At 59.6% G+C, this 22,965-nt stretch overlaps 3 protein-coding genes across 15 annotated transcripts in view; all 3 read right to left on the reverse strand.

The window, feature by feature from the left end:
- Positions 1-1,975: 1,975 nt before the first annotated feature.
- LOC138061208 (uroplakin-3b-like protein 1) lies at positions 1,976-4,911 on the reverse strand. 2 transcript variants are annotated; one of them, XR_011134849.1, is made up of 7 exons: positions 4,807-4,891; positions 3,954-4,103; positions 3,645-3,873; positions 3,381-3,457; positions 2,933-3,062; positions 2,561-2,773; positions 1,976-2,310 (listed from the first exon to the last, which is right to left on the reverse strand). XR_011134849.1 is itself a non-coding variant. In XM_068910041.1 (6 exons), the coding sequence occupies exons 1-6, from the start codon at positions 4,856-4,858 to the stop codon at positions 2,668-2,670; spliced, it is 744 nt and encodes a 247-aa protein (XP_068766142.1). In that variant the 5' UTR covers positions 4,859-4,911; the 3' UTR covers positions 1,986-2,667. The 2 variants fall into 2 exon arrangements, 1 of the variants encoding a protein (XP_068766142.1); XM_068910041.1 differs by having other exon boundaries at positions 1,986-2,773; positions 4,807-4,911.
- Positions 4,912-5,342: 431 nt separating this feature from the next.
- On the reverse strand, positions 5,343-6,858 carry UPK3B (uroplakin 3B). Its single transcript, XM_068910563.1, has 6 exons — positions 6,801-6,858; positions 6,464-6,613; positions 6,113-6,335; positions 5,943-6,019; positions 5,679-5,799; positions 5,343-5,526 (listed from the first exon to the last, which is right to left on the reverse strand). The coding sequence occupies exons 1-6, from the start codon at positions 6,856-6,858 to the stop codon at positions 5,343-5,345; spliced, it is 813 nt and encodes a 270-aa protein (XP_068766664.1).
- Positions 6,859-9,790: 2,932 nt separating this feature from the next.
- Positions 9,791-22,965, reverse strand: part of DTX2 (deltex E3 ubiquitin ligase 2) — a 46,490-nt gene continuing 33,315 nt past the window's right edge. For 6 of the 12 annotated variants that reach the window (XM_068909510.1, XM_068909512.1, XM_068909504.1 and 3 more), the window contains 6 exons: positions 15,022-15,066; positions 13,735-13,805; positions 12,267-12,425; positions 12,017-12,178; positions 11,235-11,324; positions 9,791-10,517 (listed from right to left, as the gene is read on the reverse strand). In XM_068909510.1, the coding sequence (XP_068765611.1) occupies positions 10,293-10,517; positions 11,235-11,324; positions 12,017-12,178; positions 12,267-12,425; positions 13,735-13,805; positions 15,022-15,066 (752 nt within the window). In that variant the 3' untranslated portion in view covers positions 9,791-10,292. The remainder of the gene's footprint in view (positions 10,518-11,234; positions 11,325-12,016; positions 12,179-12,266; positions 12,426-13,734; positions 13,806-15,021; positions 15,067-22,965) is intronic. The other 6 variants (XM_068909513.1, XM_068909507.1, XM_068909514.1 and 3 more) reach the window with 1 other exon arrangement.

Below are 22,965 nucleotides of genomic sequence, written 5' to 3' on the forward strand. Positions count from 1 at the left end.
TCACAAACTGCCTACAGAAAAAATACATTTTGTGTATTTATATATAATATATATCATTAGCACGGTTAGGGGGAGCCTGACATTGGGCATTTGCAGCCACGGCTGCCGGGGCAGCTCCTGCCCGGGGCTGGGACCAGCCGGCAGCCCAGGACAGCGCCCGGCAGCGGCTTACCTGGCCGAGCCCGGGCTCCCGCGGTCCCAGGTGGTGCCACCCAGGTGGTGGCAGGGCTCCCGGGAAGGGACGCTGCTCCTTCAGTCCTCCAGCACCCCGCAGGTGTGAGCTGGGGCTGCTTCCCGGCCGGAGAGGGTGAGGGGTGGCTGGATGCACCGTGCAGCTCTCACATCCCTCCCCGAAAGTTTTTGTGTGCCAACGCTGCTGGATACGGCCTGGACACGGCCCTTGGCGCTGACGTGGTGCCAGCCCCAGCACCCCTGCGGGTCCGTCTCCTGCCCGCTCCAAGCCTTGCGTGCAAAGTGTGTCTTGGGAAAGGCGTCCTCCGTCCCAGCACCCTGGGCCCCCCACCACGCAGCACCCTGCTGCGAGCAGGGCTTGTCCCTGCCGAGCTGCTCGGGGTACCCTACCCACCCATGGGAACCAGGCACCCAAAACTACCTGTGGGAACTGGGTGTTCAAACCCACCTGTGAGAACTGGGCACCCACATTTCCCCGTGGGACCCAGGCACCCAACCCCTCCTATGGGGACCAAGCACCCAAGCCCACCCATGGGAACCGAGTACCCAAGCCCACACCGCAGGAGCGGGGACGGGCTGCCGGTCCCCTCTTGCCATCTCGTGGATGGACAGGGAACATCAGCAGGGCCCGGAAAGGCTTCGCTCGTGTCTGTGTGTGGGAAACCATCCCATGTCCCAGGAAACATTCCCACATCCCAGGAAACCACCCCACCTCCCGGGAAACCATCCCACATCCCACAAAACCATCCCACCTCCCGGGAAACCATCCCACATCCCACAAAACCATCCCACCTCCCGGGAAACCATCCCACATCCCACAAAACCACCCCACCTCCCGGGAAACCATCCCACATCCCACAAAACCATCCCACCTCCCGGGAAACCATCCCACATCCCACAAAACCATCCCACCTCCCGGGAAACCATCTCCCATCCCACAAAACCACCCCACCTCCCGGGAAACCATCTCCCATCCCACAAAACCACCCCACCTCCCGGGAAACCATCCCACAACCCACAAAACCACCCCACCTCCCGGGAAACCATCCCACATCCCACAAAACCACCCCACCTCCCGGGAAACCATCTCACATCCCACAAAACCATCCCACCTCCCGGGAAACCATCCCACATCCCACAAAACCACCCCACCTCCCGGGAAATCATCCCACATCCCACAAAACCACCCCACCTCCCGGGAAACATTCCCACATCCCACAAAACCACCCCACCTCCCGGGAAACCATCCCACATCCCACAAAACCACCCCACCTCCCGGGAAACCATCCCACATCCCACAAAACCACCCCACCTCCCGGGAAACCATCCCACATCCCACAAAACCACCCCACCTCCCGGGAAACCATCTCCCATCCCACAAAACCACCCCACCTCCCGGGAAACCATCCCACATCCCACAAAACCACCCCACCTCCCGGGAAACATTCCCACATCCCACAAAACCACCCCACCTCCTGGGAAACCATCCCACAACCCACAAAACCACCCCACCTCCCGGGAAACCATCCCACATCCCACAAAACCACCCCACCTCCTGGGAAACCATCTCACCTCCCAGGAAACCATCCCACCCCCCCCAGGAAAAGGGGTGGATTTGGAGCAGAGAGAGCCTGGGGCGGCTGATCCGGTACCGCGCTGGCGGAGGGGAGATGGCTGTGCGGCAGAGATGGAGACGGGCACAAAGGCCACCCCGCACTTTCCTACCCCTTTCTAAGCGACAGCTGGGGCAGAGGGACACGTGAGGTTTTCTCAAACCTCTTTCGCCTTCATCAGTAAAGCAACGGGCTTTTTATTTTGCTTCTGGTCCGCAAGGTCTGGCTGCTGGGAAGCAGCGCGGGGCAGGGCGCGCGCCGCGCCGCTTTCCGCGGCTTTGCAGCTTCTTCCCGCGGGGCAGGCGCGCCGGGGCAGGGGAAGAGCGCCGGCGAGGCGGACGGGGCCGTCTCGGGGGCAGCGGCCCGGCGCGCGCGGGCTTTCCGCCGCCGGCTGCAGGAGGGGGAGAGGCCGCGGGCCGCCGGGTTGCCAGGCAGCCCGCGCACTTCAGGCGCAAAGCACGCGGAAACGCCCTCGGTCGCCGCTCAGCCCGCTCCCGCTCGAGGCCTCTCGGCTCCCCGCCGCCTGCCCGCGCCGGCCGCCGCCGCCGCCGCCTTTGGCCCCTCTCCTCCGGCCCCGCTTCGCTCCCGTCCCCACGCCGGGCTCGGGGCGGCCGCACCGCCGACCCTTCCTTGGAGACGCAGCCCCTCTCGCGGCACGGCGCTCCCGTGCATCCCCTCCGGGCCCCGGCGGCGGCGGCGGCGGGGGAAACCAGGGCTGTGCGGGGCGGCGAGAGCACCCGGAGGCCGGCGGGGGCAGAGAGGGCCGGGCCGGCTCCCGGCGCGGGAATGGCAGCAGCGAAGCGGGGGGCGCCGGGCAGAGCTGGCGCGGGGGGACGCGGCCGGCGGCGGCGGCAGCCGGGGCTCAGAGCCGGGCGGCCGGCTGGTCGTAGACGTGGTGGGTGTTGTAGCGCTTCACCGTCACCGCGTCGGGCTTGCTGAAGAGGCTGCTGCTGCCGCACGAGTCCGAGCTGGGAAGGGAAGGATGGATGAACCGTGCCGGGGCCAAGCCCCCGGGGACGGCCGGGCATCGCCACCCTGTTGCAGGGGGCGCAGGGGGCTCTGGCAGCGCCCTCGCCCTGCCCCGCGTGCCGGGGGGCACCTCGGGACGCGCGGCCGGTGGCACTCACCACCAGGCGGCCAGCAGGGCCACCAGGCAAGCCAGCAGCACGGCGAAGAGGATGGTGAGGATGGAGGTGAGCACGATCATGCCGGTGCTGCGCCCGCCGGCCGTCACGGGCAGGCTGTCGGCTCGCCGAGCTGGAGGAGAGACCGGAGGGAAGGAAGAGCGCCGGCAGCAAGCAAACAGCGCCGGGGGCCGGGGCGGGAGCGGGACCCCAGCCCCACTGTAGGCGTGTGCAATCACGCCGTGCAGTTGCATGTGCAATCGTGCTGGGCTCAGTCGTCCCAGCGCCGACCTGGGAGATGCCTGTGCCTCAGTTTCCCCACCATAACCGGCAGTGCCACGTGCTGCCCCGCCGTGAAACGGCGCTGGTGCAGACGAGGGCTGTCGCACGCCACCTGGCTCCCGGCCACCCCCGGGCACCACGGGACCTGCCCCGGCCCTGCGGCGGGTACCTGTTTTCAGGGTGATGGGCTTGGACCAGGACGTCTCGGCCTGGGGTCCGGACGCATCCCAGGTGACGAACTTCACCCTGGGGAGGAGGAGGAGAGGCTGAGCCGCGCTCCCGGCGGCCCTCGGCACGAGCACGGCACGCCGGGACGTGGCGGCTCCGTGCCCACTGGATTCGTCCGGCGCGGCCGATCGGAGCCACGCCGCGCGGCCGGGGGTCTGGACCCCCCGCACCCGCACAGCCCCCCCGGACCACCGCCCGGGCTCACCGGTAGGGCCCGGGCCCCGGCAAGGGGCCGTTGCAGCTGGGCCTGGCCGGGTCGCTGCGGCAGGCGGTTTCGCTCCCGACGCGCAGCACGGTGACGTCCCCGGGCCGACGGGCGCAGGGGTAGTTGGCGAGGGTGGTGTTGAGCGTGGCGTAGGCCGTGGTGTTGGGGAAGGTCTGGAAAGCCAGCTGGCCCGTGCCTGGCGCCGCGCTGGCGTTGAAGTCGGCGGCGGCTGCGGGACGGCGGGTGAGGAGGGATCGCCGGGGCCCCGCGCGCCGCCGGCCCCGGCGCTCGTCCCCCACCACCCCGTACCCGCATCGAGGGCGACCACCAGCCAGATCTCCTGGGCGCTGTGCCGATCTTCCTCGAAGACGCAGCGCGGCTGCTCCAGGACGAAGGTGGAGGCGGTGATCCTGCCGGCCAGCGCCCGCTCGGTGAGGGACGGCTCGTAATCGATGCTGGCTGAGACGAGGCACCGGCCGGTGAGGCCTCGCCGCGCCAGGAGGGCCGGCGAGCCCCCCCGGGGGCCATGGGTTTTGGCCGGGCGCGGAGCCTGCTCTGCAGCAGACCCCAGCCGCGGCACGCGCCGGGGCCGGCGGGGAGCGCGGCCGTTCCCCGGGGAAGGCTGCTGCGCGCCCGGCGGGGAGCTGCTCCGAGGGCACCCGGCTCCCTGTCACCACCCGTTTTCAGCTCAGAGATGCCAAAAGCCGTGAAAACCAGGCGGTGAGGACGGCCCGTGGCACCGCTGGTGGAGCAACACCCGTGTGAGACCCCCCGGGTGACCCCCCACGCTGCGCCTGTCCATCAGCGCACCCAGCTCGGGTGGGTGGGTGTCGTGCGGATGGGGGGTGCCAATCCGAGCAGGGGTGTCACCAGCTGCCCTGCACTCTCCGGTGTCCCCCAGGCTCTGGCGTGGGTCCCTGTGTCCACGCATGAAGGACCCCGACCCGGCATGGGTCCCCATGTGCATGCACGAGAGACCCTGACCCGGCACGGGTCCCTGTGTCCGTGCATGAGGAATGTCCCCAAGCAGGGGACGTCGGGGCCCCCCCACCCGCTTTTGGGGGGGGGGGTTGCACACGCTGCACAGCCCCTGGGGCCGGCGTGGATGCAACCCCCCCCCCCCGCGTTTCCCAACCTGCCCCCGGCCCCGCGCCCGACTCACTCAGGGCGCCCGCGCCGCGCGCCGTCGCCAGGAGCAGGAGCAGCGGGAGCATCGCGCCGGCGGCCGGGGCCCGTGTGCAGGCGGCGCGGGCAGGGGCCCCGCTCCACCTCCGCCGGGGAGCCGCCCGCCGCCTCCCCGCCGCCCACATTCCTGCCCGGCCCGGACCCGCACCCGCGCCCGCCGCAAACAGGTCGAGCTAGTTTCCCCCGGGAGCGCTGGCTACGCCCGAGCGCACCCCGGGGCGGTGTGCTGAGAACCGCCGAGCTCGTGACACGGCAGCCGGGAGGGCCCGTGCCCGGGGGGCGGACAGGGAGCCTCGCCGGGGCCGTGCCCGCTCTGGCAGCCCCCCAGCACGGCGCCCGGGAAAGGAGCGCCGGGAGGCTGGCGCAGGGCAGCGCCGAGGGCCCGGGGCGCCCGGGCGAGCGAGGGCGGCGGACGGACGAGGCAGGTGGAAGATGCAAAACGAGAGTTTACTCGGCGGGAGCCGGAGCGGGAGCGGGACGGGGAGGACGCGGAGCGGGGCGGCCCAGGGGGTCTCAGCACTGCACCCAGGCAGCGCGGCCCGAGGAGCAGGGCGCCGGCGCCGGGGGGCTGCAGCCCTGGCCGTGGGGCCGCGGCCGGGCCGGCGGGATGTGGTGGGTCCGGTAGGAGCTGCGGGAGAAGGAGCCGGCGGCCGGGTCGCGGCGCCAGGGGAGCTGCTCCGGGCGGCACCGCCGGGCGCTGCAGAGAGACAAGCAGAGGGGTCAGGCGGGGCCCCGCAGCCCCAAAAAGGCCTGGTTTTAACCGCAAAAACACGTCCTTCGTTCCACCTCTGTACCGACGGGGCCAAGAGGAGGCTGCCCGCGCCGGCCCGCCCCGCTCGCCCCACGTACCCGGCGGCGCCGAGGAGCCCCACGGCCAGCGCGGCGCCGAGGCCGGCGAGGACGGAGGCGATGACGACGGCGGCGCTGCCGCGGCGCGCGGGGCCGGGCTCCAGGCTGCTCGGGCTGCGGGCTGGAGAGGCGCGGGATGAGCCGGGCCGGGACGCGGGGCTCGGGGACCCCCCACCCCAACCCCAGCTCTGCTGCGGGTGACGGCGCCGCCGTGCACCCGCGCAGCCCGGAGGAGGAGAGCAGGGCCACCGGCCGGCGCGTCACCTTGCCGCAGGACGATGGGCTCGGACCAGCGCGTCTCGGCTTTGGGGCCGCGGGAACCCAGCGCGAGAAACTTCACCCTGCGGGAGGGGGCTGCGCCGTGACGCCCGGGGCGGGGGGCGCGGGGACGGCCCGTCGCCCCGGCCGGCGGGGGTGGGGGGGGGGGGTCTCACCTGTAGGGCCCCGGGGAGGACAGGGGCCCGTTGCAGGAGGCCGGGCCGCCCCCGGCGCCGCAGGCCGCCGCCTCGCCGCCCACCCGCAGCACGGCCGCGCTCCGCCGCGGGCAGGCGTACGAGGCCGCCGGCGTCTCCAGCGTCATGTAGGACCGGGCGGCGCAGAGCCGCTGGTAGGGCGGGATGGCGGCCGGGGACGTCGGGTTCCTGAAGGCGGCGGTGGCTGCGGGCGGAGAGGCGGAGGCCGGTCCCGGGGAAGACCCCAGCCGGGACGGGCGATGCCCGCCGCTGCGGCGGTTGGGGGCGGCAGGGCGGGGGGGAGGAAGGGGGGGCGATGGCGGCACCGCTCACCGTTGGCAAAAGCCACCACCAGCCAGACGCCGTCGGTGGCGTCGGCGTGCCCGTCGAAGACGCAGAAGGGCTTGTCCAGCGCGAAGGTGGTGGCGGTCACCTTGCCCGCCAGCGCCTGCTGGGGCACCCGGGGCACGTAGGGCAGCAGGGCTGGAGGAGCGGGGGCCGGTGAGGGGCTGCGGCGGCCCCGGGGGGCTGCACCGCTCGCTGCGCCCGCCGCCCCCAAACCTCCTCCCCGGTGGGGGGAAACCCACTCGGACCCGAGGGAAAAACGCTGCCCAGCGCCCCCGGCCCGCCGCACCGCCCCTCGGCCCCCCGCCGCCCCGCGGGGGTTCACCCAGGCCCGCGGCTGCGCCCGTCCCGGCCAGCGCCAGCAGCACCCGCGGCAGCTCCATGGCCGGCGCAGCGAGCCGGGCGTCTCGGCCTCGCTCCGCTCGCCGTCTCCCGCTGCCTGGGGGCCGGCGGCTCCGGCAAGCTGCCCCGGGAGCCCCCGGGTGCCGGGGCCCTCCCAGCCCCGCATTCCTGCGCCTGCTCGGCCGGCCCAGCCGGACCCCGCGGGCAAAGGGGGCCGGCCGGCCGCACGCCTTCCCAGCCGCCCTCCGGCCCCGACTCCCCGCTCGGCCGTGGGGCCGGGGAGGCGCCGAGGCCGGCCCGGTGAGAGGCGGCGCGGGGCGACGCTGCAGGTCACCAGCCGGCGAGGGTCGCCGAGGCCGTCTCCGAGCCAAGGCGCGGGCAGGGCTCGAAGGCTTGGCCGGGGCGCTGCGTCAGGCCCCCCCCCGTCAGCCCTGCGCCCCAGCGGGGCCGGGCGCCCTCGCAGCACCCAGAGCCGGCTCGCCGGCCTTGCCCCAGGGAGGGGAAGGGCCCGGAGAGGGCGGCGGGGCGAGCAGGGCTCGGTGACGCACCGCTGCGGCTCGGTGACGCGCGGCCCCAGCTGCCGCCACCCCCTCCTTGGACATGGGGCCAACGTACTCGCGGGGTCAGAGCTCGGCTGACAAACACCCACCTGGCCGCACGCGAGCCCTCGGCACCGCACGGGGGGCTGACGGGCCCCCCGCGCAGGTCGGTGCCTCGGGCCGCGCCGTCCTCTCGTCGCCGCCTGCACGCTGGAGCCTTGCCTGTGGCTGCCCGCCTTTCTCCGCGGGGACGGGCCGAGCTCCAAAGGAAACCAGCCTGGGGCTGTGCTGCAGGGGACGGTCCCCGAGGGCCGGCCACGGGGGAGCGTGAGGAGCCAGCCGGCGCTCAGTGCTCTGACGGGTCTCCGTTCCCACCACGGCATTGCAGCGGTGCTTTCGCCCCGCGCCGGCCCTGCTGTCCTCCACCGCGTCCGCCCTCAGCTCCTCGGGCCCCCGGCTCCAACGCTTGTCCCTGCCCAGCAGCGCCCAGCACTGCGCGTTTTTTGCCTCCCGCTGCTGTGGGCGCTAGGTTGCCCCAGGGCTTGCCACCCACTTACGCAGGGCACGGTCTTTTTTTAGGACACACCGAAGGCGAGGGCTCAGGGTCAGGAGCCGAGCCTGCCCAGCTCAAGCCACGGCTCCCGGGGCGGCCCAGGTGCAGGGAGGCTCCATCTCATTCACGCGCAGAAGAGCATCAGCCCAAGGGACGGCTCCAGCATGCCCTGAGCCACGCTCGGCAGGAAATTCTCACTCCGCGCAAGGCCAGGTGAGCCCTACCCAATTTGCTCTTCGGTTCAGTGTTTTGTTTGCTGCGGAAACGTGAAGTGGGGATGAGAAGCTGAGGCTTAAGCTAGAAACCTCTCCACTTCACAGCCAGGGTGGGAGAAGAGCAGATGCAATCATTTACTGTAGAGCTCAGCAAATCACAGGCACGTACCTGCCTTTCCCCAGGAGCTCCCATTGTTGCAGCGTTTCCAGGCTTGGCTGGATACTTGAGTGTTTTCTCCCTGAAGCCTGGCCAGAGGTTAGGTTGCTGTCTGGTGAGCAGAGGGTTAACTAGGAGGCGGATGCAAGCACAAGGTAGACACCCGGGAAAGCTACCCCAGCTCGCGGTAGCTCTGTAAAAATCTTTCATTATTCTACTGGTGACAGAAAGCAGAATTTGCCCCCCCCTTTGGTGCTATAGGACACACTAACGCTACACGGACTGACTAGCTGGCAGCCACCGCGAGCCAAGGCCAGGTCCTAGACTCACTAGGCAGGTGGTGAAGCGGCAGAAGGCACCAGGCGCTCTGTTGTGCTAAAGGAAGCTAACAGCAGATTTAATAGCAGCAGAGCTTTGGGACTTGCAGCTGGGGGGATGTAGCCACAGCAAGCAGCAGCCAGCAGCAGCTCTTATAGAGCCTTTGTCACTGAGGCGACAATGAGCCCAAGGACAACAGGACTGGAGCAATAGCCCCTTCTCTGGGCCTTGGTGCTTTGAATGACCAGACACGGACGGCTGCACAGGAGCGTGCTCCTGCCCGCAGAACATCTTTGCTAGCAGATTCGCGTTGCTGCGGCCAAAGGGACAGATCCGCTCACAGCCAAGTGCCGTAGCAGAAAAAAGGAAGCAAAGGGCCCTGTCACCGCCTGGTGGCACCAGCACTCCCTTCACCATCCCCAGCTGTCCAACCTACTGCAGCGGCACAAAGCAGTAAAAACCCCTCCTTTCTCCAGCTGCTTCATTGAACACTAACACAAAACAGCTGGACACAAAGGGCTAAGGAACAGCCCCCAAACTGCTGGGCTGTTGCCGCACTTAAAAGATGGGAAAAAGAAGACATACTTTAGGAACATGCCTTGCCACAAGGACTTCAGGGTGATGGGAGTGGCAACAGGAACCGTGGTTCAAAGCAAGAGCAGAGATTGTGATTTCCCAGACACTGCCAGGCCCTGCCAATATGCTCCTCCTTGCTGGGTCACCTCTGTAGGCACGATGGCTGCAACCCCCAAACCTCCGTGGAGCCAGATGCCAGCTGAGAATGGTCACAGTGCAGACGTTGAACGGGGGGCCCTGCCTGAACCCCTGTGCCCGGTAGAGATGCACAGCTACATGTAGAGAAGGGAATAACCGGTTAAGGTGTGCAACCATGAGGAGGTGATGGAGCAAACACACCTCTGTTTTCCAAACCACAGCACACCTCAAGGAGAGCCCCTAAGGAAAGTGGGTGAAAACACTGACAGCCTTCAACCCAAGACCCCAGGAATGGGTGTCTAGTGTCCTGCCCCTGCAGAGATTCTCGTTCCTCCAGCGGAGCTGAGCTTTCCCTCCTTTCTCCTGGCTGGATCGAGTGTCCCCAGCTCCACAGAGCAGGCTGCTCCCTCAAAGAGGGCCACAGGAGGGGAGACACCCCAAGCCATCAGGTAGTTTGAAGGCAAAGCAGAGACTCTCCATGGCAATGCAATGTTTATTATGACCAAGCAGAGAAATAGGTTATCAGCTACAGGGGCAGGAGGGAGGAGGCTTTACTCTAAGTGGTGCCTCGGAGACAAACAGCTGTGACATGCTGCAGGAGGGAGGCCTCATTTTCCTTTTGAGTAGTCTAGTGGGAGTGAGACGTTCCCTTCTCCCCCCTCCTGTCCCCAAGCATTACCAGGGCGAAGGTCCTGCCTTCGCAAGGGGATTTGTCACCTAACACAACTCTCCTAGCCAGTCCTGGCTACGTCCATCAGCCCTACCCGGAAACGCGAGCCCACTTTCTACAAAAGCAGCCTTCCCTCCAGAAAGAGAGACTGTACAGAGCACACACGGCTCCCGCGTTACAGTGTTATTGCTCAGTGTGACAGGCGGTCAGACACAGGAACTTAAGGCAACAGGAATAAGTGCACTAGATGGGCCTCCAAATTGGAGGGCCCTGGAGACGTGCACGGCACAGCCGGCCCCCCAACACAGCTCATTGTCTCAGGCAGTCCTCAGTGACACCCTGTGCAGCCAGCTCTGCCAGCACATTGTCCAGGTAGTTGGGGTCAGGGTAGCCATGGCCACTCAGGTTTGTGTCCATCTCTGTCTTGTGGTGGATTTCGTTCCACACCACCGTGTTGCTCTCACCAGTGGTGCTGGAGGTGCCCACTGTGAAAATCAGGCGTCTCTTCCAGGCCACCTTTAGGAGCTCCAGGACCTAGAGGCGGAGGGAGAAAAATCAAAGATGGTTTCCAGCAGCTAGGAGACTCGAGTTATGAAAGGAACAGATGAGCAGTCCCTTCTTTCCAGGCTGTGGGAACAGCTCCATGGCCCTTTCCAAGGGAAACATCCAGGTGAGACATGGACCCAGCTGCTTGCCAGAAGCTTAGCAACCTACATCCCTGTGGTAGCATCAAGAAACTATAAAGATATCAGCATCAGAGGGGTCCCCCTCATCTCCTAGTTACCTATGTGGTGTCCCTGATGGGAAGGACAATTCCCTCCAAACACCAGTCTTCTAGGACTTGAAAAATACTGGCACAACTTGAGACAAACACATCTACCCACAGAAAACGGGGATGGGAAGAGTCAGCAGATAGAACCGCTGAGCTTGGAAAATCCAAGAGTAAACCCTTGTAACAGCACAGCTCAAGGCAGGCCAGGAGTGTTTTCTCAAAAAATTAGGTGGGCTTTTGTTTAGCAAAGGGATGAAAGGCAACTAAACTTCCCAGCCAAAGTTGTTGAGAGAAAGTAAAATCTTCACAGCCAGAGGGGTTATAAACACACCTAAGGAACAACCACATGGACAACCAGCAAGAATAGCTGGTCAGCATCACAGGAGCAGCTCTCATAAAAACCACCCTATTCGAAAAGCCACCAATACTGAGCCAAGAGACAATCGTGGAGGAGTCATGTAATCAGTGCGTAGCCTTACCTTTCTGCCTTTCTCACTGTCTGGCAGATAGCAATAGCGAGGAAAGCCTCTAGCTGTGTAAGGCATCCCAGGGTTGGGGTGCTCAGGGCCCTGCAATAGATAAAGGACATATTCTGCATGGACACTTCCATCTTTGTATGGGTTGCACAATTCCTCAGTGGTAAGATTTAGGAGCAGCAACAGAATTTAGGATAGGACCATCTCAGGCCAGCTTTTCCATCCAAAAGGAGCAAGGTATTGCCGAACACGAGTACAAGGTATTTGACTTTTTCCTAGGGGACATGCTAACATCACAGATTCTCCATGAGGTACCTCATGGCGGGAGGCAGCCTCAAGCTACAGGTTTTGCACATGGTCTAAAGATACCCTAAAAGAAAGACCACCTGCCTCCAGCCTTTCAGCTCACTGCAACCACACAAAGCTCAGATGTGGGCTGTGAAATAAGACATTGGAATCTCTCCCACCCTGTGGGCACTGGCTGAGTCTTCTCCCTGCTTCAGGCAGATAGTTTTAACTGTAGGTGAAAGGTTGGCGAGAGGCAGATTGGCCCCAGGGTCTACAAAGTCCTTCATAGAGGAGACCAAAGTCACTGATACGTTGAAGACCATCCTGTGCAGCTAGCAGCTCCAGGCACCTTAGAAGAGGCTGCTCAAAGATGGGTTGTCTCAACAGGTAACTGTACTGGGTTCCCGGTACTGCTCTGGGAGGCTCACACAGCTTCCTCTCACCAGCCTCAGGACTGTCTGACAGCAGCCATTCCTGCAAGCACGCTGTGTACTCACCTGAATGCCTCTGCTGATGTGATATACGATCTGGATCGTCCCACAGTCCTTGTGGCCAGGGAGAGACTGGGGAAAAGTGGAGACCTCCATCTTCCCTTTGGGCTGAGTACCAGTTTTCTCTCCATAGATGGTTTTACAAGAGGGGCACTGCAAACTCCCATCCTGTGGGGAAACAGAAGCAGGCATCAGACCTCCACAGTCACCTGGACACAGGGCACGGGACCCCAGTGGGGATGGACTGTCTTGGTACCTTGTTTCCATTGCAGTACATAGCCAGCACGCAGAGCATGTGGAAGGAGTGCTGGCAGTTTGTCAGGCGACCGACCATCTCTGGCTTGATCGTGCTGCACTCGCAAGCATCCCCATAACCTGAGGGGGATGCCAGCTTCTCCATGCAGATCATACAATCCTAGACAGAAAGGACAAAGCCTCTGTGTACTGCGGGCACCAAGGCATTCATACTGGCTGACCCACCACGGAAATGATCAGGGAAACATTTTAAGAAGCTTTGCCTTTAGCTTTAATCCTTCCCTTTAAGGCTTAAGGACAGAGACAGGTTTCTTCATTCAGCTGCTACCACTCTTCACTGCCTCCTCCCGGACAGCACAGGACAAGACTGCCGTTAGAAGGAACAAGCAGGGAACTGAACATGTTTATGTCCTGCTCCTCTACAGAGTAGCTCCAGTGCAATTCAAGGTCTAGAGTCTGTGAGTTCGAGCTCTGTGAGCACTGAGAAGACACAAAAGTCAAACTCCCTCCTTCACCCCAGATCCTGCAGCCAGTTCCAAGAGGAATCAGAAAGCATTGGTAGGATTAACTATTTGACCCACACAACGCTCCCTTAGCCACAGTCCTCTGCAAGCAACAGACAGTCCAACAGCCAGAAACCATCTTCCTGCTTCTGGGTACTTCCAGGTCTTCATCCGAACCCTTACCTACAGTCCTCCTGTTTGCACTGAAAAGCAACAGGCACTTCCAGGGCACAGCTCACTCAGCCCGTTTTAGTTACCTGCCACAGGATAAACTGAATGGCACCCCAAACTCAATTCACTGGAAGGGGGATGTAAGCACCTACCTCTGAGCTAGTCACCCTACAAAGCAATTGAATCAGCTGGATCTCAGCTTGTTCCAGCTGCAGGCTGGAAGGTGATGTTTCAAGTGAGCCTTGTGTAACAGAGAGAGCCGATATCACGTTGGCTTGTGAGATCCTCTATCCGAGTCTAAAACCAGGGCAGCCCCTGCTCCTTTAGTATACGCTCTCACTCTCGCACTCCTCCTAAGGTGGGGAGGCTGGGTGACCATCCGTGGGTACCCGTGCTGGCAGGGAGGTGGTTAGGGCAGTATTTCATTAAACAAGCAGCAAGACAGAGTGAGTAGTCCAACATGCATGCCCTGCCCTCTAAGGCTGACAGTTGTTTGTTGGGATAGTTGAACCCACCAAACCTGGAGGGCACAGCGTGCACATCCAAGTATCTGGACGAGGCTGAATCCCCAGTTACTATGTGCGGGCTTCAGGCGACGCTGAGGTCTTTCCACCTAGCATCAAGGAGGCCATCACAAGCAGCAGGATCTACTACACGGGATGGCCACGGAAGAACAGTCCTCATACACCACCTCGGTTTTCACAATACCCCAATGAACAGAGCTCTAGCAAAGCCAACCTTGCTTTATTATCCTCTCTTCTCCCACCTCTTCTTCCTCCCACCCTCCCCTCTCACCTCATCAGCAGGAGCACCCTTCAGCTCTTCCAGGTACTTCCTGACCACTGCTTCCGGCTCAGTTGGTGCTGCTGCACAAGGAGAGAGATGAGAAAAAAGAGGCAAGAAGAAATTAGACACACCATCAAATATGACAGGCTGTTCAGGGTGAGGCTAAAGAGAAGGGGAGAAGAGCAAATAACCGGCCAGGATGCCAAGGAGAAAGGTTAGGGGTAGAGGGGGAGAAAAGGTCTTTGCTGAAGCAGCTACTCCAACTGATCCACACAAGCCCCGAGATGGCTAGCACTAACACTGTGAGGGACACAGGCCAGAGAACTCACCAGCCTGAACCCCCGCTTGCTCGCAGGTTCTCTCCGAAGGGGGCAGGAGCTGCTACAGAACAGCAGATCTTTGCCCTCGCAAAGGGCAAACTACTGGGGTCCACCTGTAGTTGCTGTGCTCCAGTTTTCCCCACATACCCCAAGAGATGCCAGCCAGGTCCTGGCTTGACTTTTTTTGCACACACCAGAAATCTGCTATGATCAAACTCAACCCAAGGACATTGTAGTCTCAGTGGGAAAGAGATGGGACCTTTCCACAGCTGGGATGAGACATAGCCAAACCCTGCTGTTGGCACCTGACAAGTAGAGAACCAGCAATACACTAGGCTTCAGGCCTTTTTTTTTTTTTTTTTTTTTTTTTTTAAAGTATTGCAGAACTAGTCTTGCATCCTTAACAAGAAACAGTAGTCTTTCTTATGAGCTTTTCACATACTCAAATTCAGCAAGACACAGCATGAGTCACAAGGTATAGAAAACAAACCAGTTTTATAATAGGTGTCCTATCTGCAGTACAGGACACAAATATCCTCGCATTTTCCTAAATTTAATCCCTGCTCCCCTCTCACCCTAGCACAGATACCAGTGCAGCCTGTCAGTCAGGCAGGTCTGGTTCCCCCACGCCATCACAAGCCCTCTCAAAGCTTTATGAGAAGCCTGAGATGGAGTTTTGCAGGCTGTCTGCACGCAGCAGCAGATCTCGCAGATGCGCCATCCACGCTGAAGCATTATGGGAGCCAGCATAAAGGACCAAGCAGCAAACACACAGTATCCTGAGTGAGTTCCTGGTGAGAACATCAGATATAGCCTCAACTCCCAGCCAGTCCTTTCTACTACCAGCAGAGCTACCCAGCAAGGCCTTGCCTGCAGGAACCTGTGGCTAGTCCTGTCACCCTACAGACAGTAAGGGAGCACCACTGACACTTTTGCAGGGTGTTCAGCCCTGTGCAAGAGATTATGAGCTCCTTACCAGTCATCAGGCCCATCATGGAGGCTGCCAAGTTCTTCCACCAGCCTATAAAAGGAAATGTTTACACAAGCAGGGTTATGACTCCACCTGGCAGGAGGCAAAAGAGATCTGTCCCTTGGCTAGGGGAATTCCTTGCCTGTCCTTCCTGCTTTGCCCCAAATTTACTTGTGAGAGAGAGGAGGAAGGAGAAAAGCAGTGTTGTGACAGACAGGTCGGTGAAGGTGTAGTTCTCTCTTGCCCATTCTCTTCTCCTATCCTGGCTGCCAGGGCTGTTCTGGGAGCAAGGGAAGTGCTAGCAAAGGCTGTATAGCTCAGGAGCATCGATGCCCGATACCCCAGGGCCTCATGAGAAAGTCATACACCTCCTCATAAAGAGCTCCGCTCTTGAAGAAGTTTCTAAGCCACTGTAGGGCACAGATTGTGCTTTAATACAGAAAGGTGCTTTTAATGGCTGTGCTCCCAGGTAGAGGTAGAGCACCTGTGCACCTTATGCAGCATCACCATGTGCAAGAGTTGGGTGTCAGACCTGCGGGTGTACTTGCACACCACACATCTTCAGCTCTCCCTATCAACTCTGGTGCTTTCAGGGAAGATGGAGGTTCACCAGAGTTGTCTCTGCAGTTGAATAAGCCATGCTGCGGACAAACAGACAGCCACACCAGAGCCAGCACTGCCTCCCTGAGCTGTTCTGTCACCCAAAAAAGTAGCTGCTGTCACCAGGAGGAAGGAGTGGGTGCCATGTTCTGGATAGTTACTTTTCATGGTAGAGGCCAACACGGCGAAGCAGAAGGGGAGGACAGTTCACACGTCACAGGTGACACTGTCATTCAACAGGCAGAGACCTGGATGGCTCAGGTCCTTTCCTCAGCTCCTGTACCAAGTAGGAGATTCCTGTTCCCCTGAACAGCCAGCTCTGCATGTGGTTAGCACTCCAGGGGCACCCTGGAGGACAGCAGAAGGTCTCACGACAGAGACAGTTGATGAGATGCAATCAGAGTTATATACCTTTTCATTGGGAACAAGTTAACTTCAGGGCAATACAAGCAAGGGAGGTAAAAAGCTACTGCGGGTGGAAAATCATTTAGCTAAGGAAGATTGATTAATTGGGAGTTCATTAAGATAGCGTCATTAAGAAGATATGTTTTCAGAAGGGGATACCTGGCCATCCTGAAACAGTAGGCCTCTGGCAATGGGAGGGGGAGCAAGGTATAATTCTGAGTGCAGACAGCAAGAAAATGAAGTCAGGAGATGATAAGAAAGTCTCCTCCCAGGCCCCTCGCTGGAATCCCTGCAGGAACAGGGGCTGGTGCTGGGCTGCCAGCACTGGGCAGGAGGAGCAATGTCTGACATTGCAGGCAGAGCAGGCTTCTGAGGATCACCCATCTGGCCCTCCAGAGACCCTTAGCCAGGAAGGAGGTAACAGGATAAAAGACGCATTAATAATAATAAAACAAACACAGGAACCCAGAAACAGGTGTGTTCCACCTCAACGGCATGCCAAAATCCCTTGGGAATGCATTTACATGAGCTGCTACAAGACAGTGAGGAAAATAAGCCAAGAGGCTGGGCAAGCCCCAGCCTTCCAGCTCTCAGCCTAAGAGCTCAGCAGTGCAAAGGGCTGCTTCGAGGCCTCATCACCAGGCCTCACAAGGAAAATCTCTTCCTTGCCTTGCCTTTTCCAAAGGAGGAAAGTGGATCCAGAAATCCTCTCTGCTGGGACCTTGCTCACAGGCAACACATGAAGAAGTGGTAGCCAGGAACGAGTTGCAAGGGGCAGCACTTCCACGTGCAGCAGTTGGAACCGGGCTCTGATCTGTAACTGCAAGAGTCCTTCACCATCACAGGGAAGATGGAGGCTTCAGCTCCCTCTGCTTTGCAGGCTTTGAGCACCTCGCTGAAGAACACCGTGCGAGCAGGGTTAGATGTTATCTATCCACTGTACCTCCACCTGCTTCCACAAAAATCTGATCACAGCGACCACAATGTTCCCATTCCTGAGGATCCCACGCTGCCTGTCAAACTGACCAGCAAGTCCTTCTCCTTCTGACTGTTTTTTCCAGGTGTCTCTTTTTGAACTGACCTTCTTTTTTGTCTCCTCTGGCTAAGGGCTGGAGAAGGCAATGCCAGAAACATACGCGGATGAGGCGGCTGAAGACAGCGAGGAAAGCCAGCAGACACGGTGTGTTACACCAGCACACAGACACCAGCCCACTGCTTGGCAGAACACCCCAGCTCACCTGTTCCCATCAGCACAACAAATTTGAGCGGCTTTAAAGAAATTCACCTTGATCAAGACAGTGGAGGACTTTCTTTCTCTGCAGCCCCTGCTGTGCAGAACTCTCACCGTTGTCTTTCTTTCCTCTGTAGCAGCCCAGAGAAACAAAGAGATGTCTTGCCCAAGAACTGGCCATGCTCATTCAACTGACATCAAAAAGAGGCGACACAAATCCCGGCGCAGAGTTGGGTAAGAGTGAGGACAACGTTCTTGCAGAGTTTGCCAGAGGGCAGAATAGGTGTTCTGGGCAAAGCAGATGATGCTACGCCATCTCACTAGCTGGGATTAGCATGGAGCTGGGGGCAACCAGATGGGCAGAAGAGGGGGATGTACCCTTTGGTCTACCCCAGGAAACCTGTACCTGATGGGCTTCCATGGTGGAATTTCTGATTTGGGCATAGGAAATGCCCTGTTCCTATCACTTTGCTGTGATAATGCTCTGAGGCATCTAGTTCCACCAAAGCTGTTTAGAGAAAGAGCTGGGGAGCCCAGACACTATTACAAATTCTGTCCTCAGCTGCAAGTGCTTGAATGTCCAGTTCCAAGAAAGGCTTTTGATGCTGAGGACTTGGTTTCAGCATGGGTGGCTGAGCCCACATAGCCATACCTCTGAGAGTGACTCTCCCCTAGGCAGACCAGCACACCTGGCAGTCAACTGCCAGTGATACATTGGGAGCCAGAACCAGGCCTACACAGTCACAGCAGCTTGGAGAATATAAGCCACGCCTTGTTCAGCACATGAATCTCTTCCTTATTGGACCATTTGCTCTATAAAAGTATTTGCTTCCAAATTTGCTTTGTTTTATCAGTCTCTCAGGATCATCAAAGCCTGTTCAGTCCCTATAGCTACCAGGATTCAATAGTGGATTGAAAATGCAATAGCAGAATCAAACAATGTTGTTTATCACCAGCTGGCCTAATGTTGTGCTATTGATTTATCTGGGATGTAAAGGAATGTTTACCATTCTTTCATTTACAAAGAGAGGAATAATGATTTTTCTTAATGCTTCCCCTTCCTCCCTGTAGATAATAAACTGCTTGCTGAAGCAAGGGCTTACCATGGGTAACATTTAACAGATGTGTTTTGACTCCTTGTTCAGCAACCAAATGCTTGCAGCAGCAACATACCTCCTTCTGTATCCCAAAGTGATCCATATGGTTAACAGTTAGACTCTTCTTTTGATAGGCTACATAGGCCAGACACAGGTTGCTTCCAGTTAATGTCATAGACAGTCACCTAACTCTCATCATCTCCGCCCTCAGTTCCCTAGACTCGGCAGGGCTCGACCTACTGGTATCAATTCCCAAAAGGGCTGCCCAAAGACCAGGAGGGTGAGGGGAGGCTTAGCATTAGGAACAAGTTTCTTCATGTGTAGCAGTTCAGCAGGATAACCAAGCAACCAGGCTGCTCTGCTTGTGACACAGAGCTCCCCTGTTTCTACAGCCTGTCTCCTTTAGCAGAGGTCATCCCACACTGGAATAGTGAGCTTCCCTATTCCCCAATGGACTCCCCAGTCCCACCCTTCCTGCAGGCACTGGCACGGTCTGCAGACAGCCAAAGCAGCACCAGCCGCAGATGGATCCAGGACTGCACAGGGAACAATCTGAGAGAGTCAGCTGGGATTACTCCCCCGCCTGGTCAGATCCTGGCGTGCCTGGCAGGAAAGGACACGTGTGCTCATTTCCTCTCCCTTTGTGAGCGCTCTGCTCTACACGCGACCATCCTCCCCAGAGAGGAACTGCAGAGAAACCTCCACGCCAGGGCAATAGTGCACGGTGATCCCATCAGTCAAAAGGGTAATGAGAGGCACACTGGCCCCTCCAAAAAGACACATTCTCCCCTCACACCTCCTGAAGTCCCCTGGGAAAGCAGGGAAGCTCTGCTGCTGCAGTCTCCACTTCTTCGCAGCACTGTTAGGAGAGAGCTGGACAACCCACTCGCCTTCAGGAAACCTAACGCGGTCTCAGCCTGCACTGACTGCACAGCACAGCCCAAGTGTTGGCTTGGAGCAGCGACTGCAGCAGCCTGAGGAAGCGCAGAGCCCTGCCGAGCAGCGGGAACGCAGCGCTCATTGATCATGAGGGCAGACTCGCTGCCGGGCCACGCGCCAACACCGGCGGCGCGCTGCCTGCTTAGAGACCGTGGGTTCCCCGAGACAGCACTGCAGCATCTACAGGACAGGATTCATCTGCACCAGACACATCACTGCCAGAACACAACATTAACGAATCCTGACTAATTAGCACCTTTGTTTAACATAACGCAGCTATTCACATAACTGGCTGCAGTTCCATCAGCTCTGCCTCAACCACCATGCAGACGGACTGGCATGCAGGCACAGGTTCATCCTTAAAATATTCCATGTACTCAAAACATATGGTGCTATAGGAATTGCCCATGGGGACTGCCACAGGGCTACACCACAGACCTGTCCGCGCTGGCCCTGCTGGACTCCGCTGCAGCAGGGCTGCCTGCTGGGCTTGGCGGGGTGCCGCAGCGAGGGCAGGACAGAAAGGTGCCAACTGGGGCAAACAGGCCCATGCTGCTGTCTGCTCCTGCTACAGCCCGTATCTGCTGGGAAGGGCTGCGGTTTGCAGCCACAGGAGGGAACCCCAGGGGAGCAAGAAGGGGCATGGCAAGGGCACACTGCACCCACCACCACCTACTGCAGCACCAGCTTGCACTGCACACGGATGCGCTTGCACCTGGATGCACCATTCTTGCTCGAGTGCTTGATGGAAAAATCTGGAGGGCTGTGACAGAGGAAAGAGAAGGGCATATGATTCAGAAAGTTAGAGCGTGAAGCAGGCCCATCTCTGCCCCTTATAGCTAGAGGGTCTGTAAAGGGAAAAAGAACAGTCTGATCAAAAGCCAGGCTCGTACTTTCACTGCAGAACAGCGTTTCTAAGCCAGGAGGGGTGTTGCACAAACAGAGCTTGTTTCTAGGAGGTACTAAGCACCCTCTTCATCTAGGGAGCTGTACTCTGCAGGAGTGGCAATCTCACTTTCTGAAATAAGTGGGTGGATTTTAACAAATTTTAAACAAAGAAAGGCACTCCCTCCTCATAGGTCAGCACTGGAAACAGCAGAGCCAGCAACGCACCTCCACTAGAGCATATCCTGACCAGGATGGCTGGGGCAAATCCTGCATTGCCAGATGGGAGAAGCAGCTGTTTGGTGCCCCTGTCACAGACATTCATCCCTCCTCTGGTGTCCCCTCTGTGCTCCTCAGGCCTGAGTCTTTCTCACCCCAGTAGATGGCATTGGTGAGCCGCAGCAGAGAGCTAGCAGCCATGCAGGGCCCAGCTCTCCAGACTGGCACAGCAGGCCCTGGCACAGCGCTGGGGCTAAGCCAGCTCCCACGCTGCCCAGACGCCCCCGCCGCGACATGCGGGCTGCGACTCCCCCGCGGCTGGCGCGGACGCGGGGCCACAGGAAGGCAGTGCTCAGCAGCGCCTGCCTGAGCAAAGCCAGCCTTTGGCTGGGGTTCGGCTACACAGCCCACGCGGGCAACAAGCGTGTGTTCCCAGGTGCTGCGCCAAGCACTGAAGAACCGGCATCTTGCGGAGGAGACGGTGTCCTGGGCTGGCAGACTGCATATGTGATGTCCCTCATGAGTATAACGACCCCTCTGCTCCCCCGAACCCACTCGTTCAGCAGACACCCGGATCAGGTCACGCTCTCTCACGTACACACCCACTGCCCCATCCGTTTCACCCACCAGCCATCTCCGTTCACTCATCTCGTGCTCTGTGCGGGCTGCTCTCCCCATCCTGTTCGACAGTCCCAAGATACATTCTCCTAATAACATCATACTCTTGCAAACAACCCAATTGCTTACACTCTAAGGGCTTAACCCCCAGCCCAGGTAGGGCTGGAGGCTTTGAGCAGTGCAGAGCCCTTCTGTGCTCGGTGCTGTACCAAGACAGCCAACCACACTGCAGGGCAGGAGAGACTTCAGGAGACCAAGACTGTATGGTTATGGCCACACCTTGCAGTAAACGGGGCTACATTCATTAAATAAATGAGAGAGCTCTGCTCTCTGCCTTTCCATTGCTCAGCCTCACTGCACGTGGCACCTACGAGGCCAGACTGCCCCCATCCCCTGTGAGTCCATGGCCAGGCTCTACTCCCTGGTAGGAGACTGCAGGCAACCACCTCCGCTGCGAGCTGCTGGAGCTGCGCTAACAGCAACAGACGTGTTTAAGTGCCTCTGTGGGAGGCCCTGGGTGCTTTGCAACTCTGTTTCTGCACTGTGAGTTTACAGGGCACTTCTGCTGCACAGCCCCGTCCCTCTTACGCGGCCAGGAACACCCTGAAGCAGGAGCTGTCTGTCACTGCAGAGGGCTGTATCGATACCGCCTGCACTGAGAGAGTTAAATACCAGGAACAGGTTTTAGCCGCCACCTTGCCAGCTGGCTCTGTGCAGCGAGTTCCTCATTCAGCCCCCCCCTCTGCCACCCACCTCCACTTGGTTTTTCTCCTTCACCTCACATTTTGCTTTGCTCCTCCTGTTCTTTGCTGCTTCTCCTGCCGCCCCCTGCTTTCTTCCTCCTCCTCCTGTCACACATCCTACTCCACACTTGTGCGCTCTTTCTCATTCTTGTGGTCCTCATCTCCATAAAGCATTCACCAAGATACTTCCCTCCGCATATACTTTCTATTTTCCTTCCTGCCTCCTTCAAACAGGTTCCGACCCCACTTCCCCATCAAGCCTCGACCCACACTGCTCCTCGCTGCATGCACAGATTGAAGAAGAGAGATATTGGCACCAACATACTCCCTGAGACAGCAGATGCCTCTTGCCCTCCGCTTCATGCCTCTTCCCTCTTTCTCTTAAATACAAGCATCTCCATGCTAAACGCCTCGCTCAGGTAGAAATCTGGAGCCAGTAGCTCCCCTTCTCTTATGCGACAAAGAAGCATCTTGGGTTTGGTGGCAGAAGTTGACCGTCCCAGGACACCTGCACCTGGGCTGACAAGCAACACGTACAGTGACACCAGGTGGGATTCACATACACCCCAGCAGAGTCTCAAGGCAGGGCTGACACACATGAACAGGACCCAGGCTCTAAATCGGGAACCCTCAGCCTCCACAAGGCTGAGGGTGCAGAACGCCAGCGACACAAGAAGAGGAATGAAGGTCCTGCCCTAGAGATGGCTCAGCTTGGCAGGAGGGCTGGGGTAGCGCAGCCCTTCCCAGCCCTCCTGCCACAGCATGTCTACCAGAGACGGCTCCACTTCACTGCCTTCCACCCGAGACAGAGCAAATAAACCCAGTATAATTTGACCTTGAAAGCCCTAAATGACTCAGGGGCCTGCTCATCTGAAAGATCTTTCTCATCCCATGGCTCAGTCATGACAAGCATGGCTCACAAGCAGACCTTCTCTTGAACAAACATATGGATTAACATTCTCCATGAGGGTCCCTCAGCTCCCAGACTTGCCCCACAAATGAGTCAGAGAAGGTCCTGGTACACGGATCTCCAGGGCTCCCCAACAGGGCGTGGAGGGACCATGGGGGAGACTGCAGAGGCCTCCGACATGCATAGAGACCTACTACTGGGTTGCTCCAGCTTTAATGACTGATGAAAACGAGCAGAGCTTCCACAGGGCAGGGTCTATTTTATCATCTTATTTTACAGCCTCTCAGAGACCACACAGGCCAG

Source organism: Struthio camelus, chromosome 16 (assembly GCF_040807025.1).
Source record: "Struthio camelus isolate bStrCam1 chromosome 16, bStrCam1.hap1, whole genome shotgun sequence".
NCBI lineage: Eukaryota > Metazoa > Chordata > Aves > Struthioniformes > Struthionidae > Struthio > Struthio camelus.

What these genes read in the sequence shown, in the direction of transcription:
- LOC138061208 (XM_068910041.1), bottom strand. Translation starts at nt 4,858, where the DNA reads ATGCTCCCGCTGCTCCTGCTCCTGGCGACGGCGCGCGGCGCGGGCGCC. An exon ending in GGTGGTCGCCCTCGATGCGG is followed by an intron (nt 3,874 to 3,953) that starts GTACGGGGTGGT and finishes GCCGTCCCGCAG; the next exon opens with CCGCCGCCGACTTCAACGCC. An exon ending in GCCCTGCTGGCCGCCTGGTG is followed by an intron (nt 2,774 to 2,932) that starts GTGAGTGCCACC and finishes TTCCCTTCCCAG; the next exon opens with CTCGGACTCGTGCGGCAGCA.
- UPK3B (XM_068910563.1), bottom strand. Translation starts at nt 6,858, where the DNA reads ATGGAGCTGCCGCGGGTGCTGCTGGCGCTGGCCGGGACGGGCGCAGCC. An exon ending in TCCTCCCCGGGGCCCTACAG is followed by an intron (nt 6,020 to 6,112) that starts GTGAGACCCCCC and finishes CCCCTCCCGCAG; the next exon opens with GGTGAAGTTTCTCGCGCTGG. An exon ending in GCCCATCGTCCTGCGGCAAG is followed by an intron (nt 5,800 to 5,942) that starts GTGACGCGCCGG and finishes GCGCCTCTCCAG; the next exon opens with CCCGCAGCCCGAGCAGCCTG.